The sequence below is a fragment of the Pteropus alecto genome, unplaced genomic scaffold (genome assembly GCF_000325575.1).
Source record: "Pteropus alecto unplaced genomic scaffold, ASM32557v1 scaffold7, whole genome shotgun sequence".
Lineage (NCBI taxonomy): Eukaryota > Metazoa > Chordata > Mammalia > Chiroptera > Pteropodidae > Pteropus > Pteropus alecto.
Genome location: NW_006494614.1, coordinates 31,579,236 through 31,588,495, shown reverse-complemented (window position 1 = coordinate 31,588,495; position 9,260 = coordinate 31,579,236). Strand labels below are relative to the sequence as shown.

The 9,260-nt window shown below is 32.5% G+C and overlaps 1 protein-coding gene across 1 annotated transcript in view; it reads left to right on the top strand.

Annotated features, from left to right (window-relative positions):
• The first annotated feature begins 2,999 nt into the window (after positions 1-2,999).
• GFRAL (GDNF family receptor alpha like) overlaps positions 3,000-9,260 on the top strand; it is a 55,388-nt gene continuing 49,127 nt past the window's right edge. Inside the window, exons 1-2 of the mRNA XM_006926820.1 lie at positions 3,000-3,021; positions 7,695-7,829. Coding sequence (XP_006926882.1) covers positions 3,000-3,021; positions 7,695-7,829 — 157 coding nt within the window. The remainder of the gene's footprint in view (positions 3,022-7,694; positions 7,830-9,260) is intronic.

Sequence of the window (9,260 nt, the reverse complement as noted above, 5' to 3'; positions counted from 1 at the left end):
TTTTTTTTTAAAAAAACATGCCTTTAAAAATATTCTAAAGAGAGAGATCTATGGAGAAAAGGTGCTGATGGCACACAAAAATGCTAAATATTCCCTGCTTTAGACGGTGACACATCTGATAATTATTACTTTGGGATAAACAGATATAGGACCACAGATGCTTTCTATACCTGTAAGCAATAGACCTCAGCAGCTATACTTTTTTGGCAAAGATTAGCGCCTGTGTCTTATATTCAGGTTCTATGTATCACTGCACTCTACAAAGTCTATATCACCTCCCTTGAAAAAGAAATCGTTTTGGTATTATTTGTCCTTGTTTGATCAGTTTATTTTGCTTATAGTAGCTCTACATAAATTCACCATTTAGATGCTTTACTGAGTATTTTTTTCCCACCTCTCAAAGCATCCTTTCACGTGCTTCTTCTGATATCATGATTTTCCTTGGTGATGCACTCTACTCCCACCATCAGTTCCTGTGGTTTGAATAGAGCCAACTCCATCTACATCTATGATGCTGGACACCAAATCGAGTCAGCTCCACTTGGCAAGATTGATGGTCATGGGACACATGTAAAACTAATGTGGCTCAGTTCTAGAATTTTAATAGGAAAAGAGTCACACTTCCTACTCTGGTTTTTAAGAGAGAAGAACACATACCCAGGGCTTGACAACCATCTTCCTACCAAGAACAGAGAAGCTGCCAAAGAATGAAGCTGACACTAAAGAAAGTAGCTCATAGGGGAAAAACCCTCAGGCCTAGAAGACAAGGTTTAAAACATGCCTGAAATCAATTCTACCCTGGATTCTTCAACCTGGGAGCCTGTTAGAGGAGGTCAAAAAGAGGATATGACTGCCTATGATCCCCAAGCTAGACTCAGCAATTGGAGGCTCCTCATTCCCTCTCCTGACTTTGGAATGTATGTTCTGTTCACTGTTCCCACAGTGGAAGTCATTTCAAAGATATAACCATGAGAGAGTAATGTATTGTTGAAACTACCTGGACTGAACATGTGACTGAACCCAGTAAGGCCTCTATATAAACTTTTAAGATTCTGGTAGGTGCAGAGATCTAATAACTTTATAACCACCCAAGACAAACATCATCATATGTAAGTTCCCTTGCAAATTAAACCTGCCGCCTACCAGTTTGGAGTGCGCTGCCTCTTTTCTGTCTCTCCTTGCTCTCCACATACAGGAGCCCGTTTGAGAACCAACAGAGCCACCAAATCCCTCTCCAGCTTAAACAATTTTTAGTTGGCTTATATCAAAAAGAATAATTATCTTGGTACAATTTATAATACAAATTTAGTGACTTGGTGCCTTTAAAAGGAAATAATTGATTAATTTTATGACATAATTCTTTTGTTAAATAATAATTAAGTCAGTGGGTATATTTGTTGATTTCTCTAATATAAGCCCCATATACATATTTAATATTTATAATGATCATTGGTAAAATTAGCCTATTTCACTGAGGAGTAAATCTGTATAACTTCCAATGTAAAGGCATTTACCAATATCTATAGTGAAAAACTTTGTAACAATTTTCAATTAATGGACTCCAGAGATTATTTTCTTTTATTATGTATTTTAAAAACAAAATATAACTTCTCTTCTAGTATAAATTAAACATGGTCAATTGCAATCAGCAACTCTTCCATTGTATAACTGTGTACATAGAAATGCTCCTCTCTCATCTTGATAGTTGGTTATCCTTACCTATCTGTTCCTAATTTCTTGCCAAAGCAGTATTTTGTATTTCTAAGCATCCACATAGGAAAGTCTCAGAGTGTTTTAAAAGTATAAGCCTCAAGATGTCCCAAGGGAGATGATGTGCTCTGGGTTCTTGTGAAGAAGAACACAATCAAAATAAGACAAGATAAATAATGCCTATCTAGTCCATTCAGGTTGCTGTAACAAAATACTACAGACTGGGAAACATAAACCGTTCTGGAAACTGAAGTCCTATATCAAGGCACCAGCATGGTCACATTCTCATGAGGGCCCTCTTCCTAGTTCAGAGCTGGGACTTTCTTGCTGTCTCTTCACAAGGTGGAATAAGCAAAGAATCTCTCCAGAGCCTCTTTTTTAAATCACAAATTTTATTCATGAGGGTTCTACCCTAATGACTTAAGCACCTCCCAAAATCTTTACTTACTCATACCATCAGCTTTGGGATTTAGAATTTCAACATATAAAATTTTTTGGAGAGGAGAGGGCACAAATATTTAGACCATAGCAATGCCTCTCACTGATGCTAGGAGCAAAATAGTTGTCAAGTGATGAGCATAGTGGATGATTATCTTTCCAGTGGAACAGAGAGTTTCTGCATCATCACGAAGAATCATTTCTTATGCATCACTGTATTTGGAGAGTTTGAGGAACCGTAGCTGAGGCAGCACAACTTTTAAATATACTGAGATTTTTGGCACATATAGAGAACGTTTCTTATTTGAGAAGATAAAGTACACCAGTTTGATACCAGTGGAACTTGAATTCCCCATACATTTTCCTGGGTTGCGTTTACATCTTTTCTCCTTTTGTATATTCTCAAATGACATAAAATTGCCTTAAATGAGGCTAAATAATGAAGTGGAAAATGAGTATACTCGAGTGTCTAGGAAAATTTTGTGTTATAGTTTGCAATATTTTATAGAATTTAGTATTCTAATTGAAGAAAAAAAGAAAAAGACTTTTTTTTCATGAATGTGCAGGGTATGTATCATCTTAGTGTCTGGCTTGTGGGCTTTCTTGGAAGCATAATATACAAGATCAGTACACTCAGAACAAAATAATTGAATTTGAATATAATTAGGAAAGTTCACAGCTCAGGAAAGATTGGTGAGGAAATAGTGACATAGGAAGTTGACTTGAATCAGTAATGCTTTTAGGAACCAAGAGCAGAAGCTGAAGCCTTATTCTGGACAGTTACTGTTAAGAAGCTGATTGGAGTAAATACATCTGCCTTTCTTTCAAATGAACAACCTAAGTTGTCCAGCATGATAATCTTCATTTTCCTTGGTAAGTAAATTATGCTTCTGTTTTATCTGAATTCACACCACCAATGCTTCATGAACCTAATACTGTCCTAACTTAACTGTTGATTAAACTAATAGGGGCTTATAATATGAACTATCACTTACAATTTTATACTTTTTAACATGGCTTATTGCTTTTGCAAAAATGTTCACTTACTTTTACTCATGTATAACTCTATAGAAAATGCACAACGCAGAAATTACATTAACTATTCAGATTGCTTCTGTTTTATTGTATAGAATAATCCAATTTCTTTGAGTTATTTATTAGAATTTATGGAACTCACATAAATACTAGGACTTTTTAGAAATGAAACCTTCCAGTATCTATTTACAAGTTATAAGATGACAAATTTCCAATTATTATCTGTTTTTCTTTGAAATTAAATTAAAATGAGATTAATTTAAAACATTCAGTTCCCCTAATTTTAAGGCATTAATATTTAAAAAGTAGAAGCCATTTAGTAGAATAAAACAATACCATATCGAATGCTTCACATTTCATTTTAGTTTCTGTGACCTAGAGATAAAATGTAGATTTATCCCTCTTGTATTGGGTAGTATGAATTTATTGTAAGACGTTGGTTTAAAAGAATTTATTTATACTTAAAGTAGAATTCATGAAGATCTACTTGTTATATATATTTTTGAGAAGCTATTATTTTTTTTAGTATTTAGTAGAATTTATAAATTGAATTAAAAAAAGGGATATTTATGATTGCAGTTTAATGTTAATAATCCACTCATTAAACCAAAGCCAATATATTTTCTGCTTACTCCACACTAATAAATATTGATAAAGAAAGACATAATTGTGAGCAAGAAAACAAAGAATGTTATTTTAAATTATGCTGAACATAAAAAGTTAAAATAAATCAAATAAAAGAAAATCAAGGCAAGAAGAAAAGAGATCTTTTATGTATTTTTAGGTTTTTTTCTTTTGGTTTAAATAGTAGTTATTCAGTATTCCAAAACTGCACTTCTTGTGTTTATTTCTAATAACATTTTCTTATTTCTATCCTGTATTATAAAGAGAAATCTAGGAGACTTCGATTTTTATAGATCAGGCAGCAATATAACTGAATGCACAGAATATATTATAACCTCATTATGGTCCCAGTTGAAAAGGTAATGATCGCCTCCTGTTTTCATCTTTTAATTCTAAATTAACCTTGACACTAGATTGGATGAAGGAGAGAAATAATTTCCAACACTTGTAGTGTCAAAATTTTGCTATTTGATAGTTTTAACCAATATTTTTCATAGTGCATTCTTCAAAATACTTGTTTAATGTTATCTAAATAGGTATTGTGATATGAGAAAGTCCAAAGAAATGTGGGACATGCTGAATTTTTAAAACAGAGGATTTAATATTATAATGAGCCTTTTAATCTTTAAGAGGGTGAACATAATGTGCAACGTTCTCCATCTTATTTATTTTAAAAATAAAAACTGTTTTTCACTGAACATTTCAAGATAATCCTTGAAAACTCTTGGATTAAGTACATAGCCACAAATCATAGTTAGGAATGAATATATTTTGGAAAGCTAAAGATAGTTTGCATTTTGAGAGGTAAAACAATTGAGATGATTTTCCTGGTTGATTCAGAATTTCATCTGAGTGGAAAGTGTTAAAAATCGTGTAAAATAAATAATCAAATGAATTATTTAACATAAAAATTTAAAAATAAAAGAAAGTGAAAAAAATTATGGAAAAATAGTAAGTAGAATTCATTAATGATCATTACACTGAGGCACTGGTGAGGTTTCGATGATGTATCCAGGAGATTATCACCTGTAAGTTTCATGAGGAAGCTAGTCACAAGATATAATGATCAATGGCAAATAAAATTCCAATCTCTTATAAATTGAGTCTCAGGGTGTTTGGCAAGCTGGATTTAAACAAGTAACCTTGGGCCATAATCAAAGAGATTCATTTCTCTTTCTCTAGGCTTGCTAACCTAGGTCAGGAGCTTGGCTAGATGAAGTTATCCATGAACACATGAAAAACCAGGAAGCTGATATATCAATTTTCACTCTAGCCCTCAACAAGAAAAATGTGACCAAGACACAACCATGGGCCTAACCTCCAAATGCAGTGACCCAGCAAATAGTACATATGAACTAATCAGTTGTCTTGGATTTTCCTTAGGAGAAGAGGTTTGGAAAGAGGTAAGATAAAGAAAAGATTTTAAAGCTTTACTTGAAACCTATAGCTCTATATTGTCACAGGTGATTCATAATTAATATTATTTTTTAAAAATTCAAATAATTTGGCTTTGATTAAGATATAGTTAAACATTTCTTAATTATAGTTAACACACTGTCTCTATAACTCAATTATAATTCCCATATTATTCCATGGATTGATTAAGCAAGTGTCAATTCTCATGCTTATAGAATCAGTTTGAGTTATTTATACAATAGACTAAATTAACATTGCTATATTTTTGATATTTCTAGAAAACTTATTGGAACTTTTTCTCTTCTACCCAAAATAACTTGTAAATACCTGGAAGGTGTTATTTTAATTGAACATTATCAGTTATTTATATATAACTCATCTATAAACAACTATTCAAATTGGTGTAAGTCAACATACATTTATTGAATATCTACAATGCATCATTGTATTTACAATGAGGATATAATTATGAATTACTCCTAATTCCTGCCCAGTAAAACCCTAAAACCCAGTGGTGGAAACAAGCACAAAAATACATAATTTTACTACAAAGCAGTAAATGCTATCGTTGAAGAATTCCTAAAATGGTAGTGAAAGAGATGAAGGGTATTAAATTTAATTTGGCTATAGGAAAAAGAAGTATGAATTCAGAAAAGGTTTTCATAAAATAGGTAATTATTGTGTTGAGTCTTGAAGGACAAAAAAATAAAAGTTATTCCAGAAAGGCAGAGTGGGGAAAGGAGTACCTACCAGTGACCATCTAGTAAATTCTCAGAGGTACAAGCATTTGGGAAACTATAAATGCTGCTTGAGAACCTCCAGATTGCATACAATGAAGAATGAGTCATTCTATGGGGATCATCCAAGGGATAAAGCAGAGAAATAACAGGAATAGAATGGTGTATTAGACAGATTAGGGCATGTAAAGAACCTACCTGAATAGATGATACTGGAGACAGACTGACTAACTAATCAGTTGGTCAAACATTCAAAATGAGAGTCGATGAAATATGCAAGAACGGATATGAAAGTATGAAGTTGAGGATATAAAGGAGTCTATCATAAATCCAAGATTTCTACTTTGCGTGTTTTTGTGAATGGTGGAATTACTGACGGAATAGGGATGTTTACCAGGGAGCGATAATGAAGAGGACAATATTAAGGTATTATAATCTGGAAGTGTGTTTGGAACATTTAGGTGGAGAGGATAACAACATCTATAACTGGAATATTAGAAAATAATGAAATTGAATTAAACATTTGAAAATAATCAGTCTAGAGATTTTAGTTAAATCTGTGAGAATAGATGTAATTGACCACAGAGAATGCATAAAATGAGAATGAGAAAAGTGTGAGGACAGAACCTAAGCTAAAAATGTACGTTGACAGAAGAGTAAGAGGATCCTGGGAAGGATTCTGCCTATGGACAGAAAATATCAAATAAATGAGTATCAAGAGAATTAGAAGAGGGTTACTAAAGGAAGAGGGAATTTTAAGAACGAAATGACAACAAAAAGCCCAATGATAAAAGTAGGCAAGATGAAGTCTTAAAACTATTAAATTTGTTGTTATGAAAATGATTAGTGTTAGAGAACGATTAGTGTTAGAAAGAGTTCATCCATTCGACACTAGCAGAGCCAAACACTAAATATCGAGAACCGCAGTGGAGAAATAGTGGCTATTTTATTGATGAATGAGAACAGGAAGCTGATGGTCAAAAGCCCTAACTCCACAATAGTTTGTAGGATGCAAATTATAGAGGCGAAATCACTGGACACTGTGGGTTAGGGGTTTGGAGTTGTGCTGGGAGCTGATTGATAGGAGGTAAGGGTAATTGGTAAGGGTAATCAATTATTTCTTCGAGTCTTGGGGACAATTTTGAGGTCTTTAATGGAATCTCTCTGTCTGGTCTCACAGGAAAGTAGCCAGGGAGTCATTTCATGGTAGAGCTGGGGAATTGAGGTCAAGATGTCATCTTTAGCCTGCCAGAGGTCCAGACCTGTGACCATTAGTCAGGTTTAGGCTACTGTCTCCTGCTGCCTCTGGGGTTGCTGATTATTCAGGGGAAAGGCTAGGTCTCTGAGGGGTATAGAGAGAGAGAAAAAGGGACATGATTTCTAGATCTAGGATTTAAAACTAAGCTTAATCAAAGTCATAAATATCCTCGGTTTCATTAAAGTATTTTTAAGAGCAGTTTCAACAAAACAATAGTCATAAAAATTAATTGTAAGTTGAGGAATAAATAAGCAGTAAGAATGGAAGAGAACAAATACAGATTATTTAAGAATCTTATATAGGGGAAATATAGATCTATAGCTAGAGGGGAGATTAAGATTTATTCCAGTCTTGTAATGATCTTGTCATATTTTATTTTTTATAATTCTGCTCTTTATCATTAATAACTTAGTTTTGAGGTAAATAACTGCCATATTGTAATGCTGCAAAGTTGTTTTTGTTCTTTTGTTATTCAGCTATTGGGCTATGCTCAGAAAATGAATCTACTTCCCAAACCATTAATTGCACATATTTAAGAGAGCAATGCTTAAGTGATGCAAATGGATGTAAACATGCATGGAGAATAATGGAAGTTGCCTGCAATGTTTCAGGTAAAACAAGTTGTTTAAAATACATTCAAATGGTTTCCTTTTATTCAGATAAAAATAAGATTTGATATTTTCTTTCCTTATCTGAGGAACTAAGTTAGTTTTGTTCTTAATACTTTACTCAAACTTGATAATCAAGAACTTCACTTTAATTTGCTTATTAGTGAATTTAGTTACAAAAGAGTATTCTTAAATGACTCCAAGACCCTAATGCATTGGCACTGCAAGTAGCTTTATGCAAGATTTCAGCTTTTTATATTTATTTTATTTTTTACTTATTTCACTATGTATAATGTTATAATTATATGTATGCTTCTCAGAAGTGTGGCAATAATTTTTCAAATAAAATTTTTTTTGTTTATTTGTTAATACATAAGTGGTAAAATAGGGAAAAATAACATTTGTGATGATCAAAAGTATTGTTATTTATTTGTATGTGTATAATATTCATTTTATATTCTCACAACATATACACTATTTCCATTCCAACTTTGTCAAAACAAGTTAAAATATATTATTATTTTAAACTTGTTCTACATTTCAAACATGTGAGGGAAGGCCCAAAGTGTAGAGAATGTAAAGATTAGAGAGTCACTGTTACTTGTTGAAAAGAAAAAGAAATATGTTCTAAACATTTTAAATAGCTGAATAAATATTAAATGAGAGTATCATAGGAAGACTTTATTTACTAAAATTAGATAAACTGATTATATAGCGAGACATTGACCTAGTGCTATTATGACAAAACTTTAAAAAAATAGTATTCTAATGTAATGATAATTTTATCATCATGTATAACAAAGATTATAATACTATAAAATCCTGAATAAATTTCCTGGAATATTCAGTAAAAGAAATCCAAAATGGAAAATGAAAATATATTCTTTTATGACTCACTTTGTTTCTCCATCCATTCTACAGAGTAAATTCTGTATTGCTCATGACTCTTGCCCATCATCATGTGCTTACTTTACCTACCGAAAGATATATGGTTGAGTGTGTTGGGTTAAGAGGCAGAAAACTGTAGCTCAGACAATGTCAGTGTTCACAGTTTCCACCAGCAGAGCTCCTGACCAACCTCACGACCTCAGGAATTACATAGGAGGAGAGAGATTTTCTTCTCTTCTCCTCCCTTGAAGAGAGTACATGTAATTTATATACTCCAAAGAAAGTTATAGCTCTCTAATTCAACATTCTCATTACTGTTCAAGAAAAGAATTTCAAAGGCATAATTTGCTCAAAGTAACTCAGTAAATTTAAGATGGAAATAGAGGACAATGACAAAAAAAAATCTGTTGTTTTGATGATGAAGCTCCTTGTTACATTTTGTGTGGCAATTTAAAATATCATATTCAGGTGTCATGAATTAAAGCATATTTATTTCAGTATGCAAAAAGCAAACCATTCGCAATGAATTGCAGCATTTGCATATTT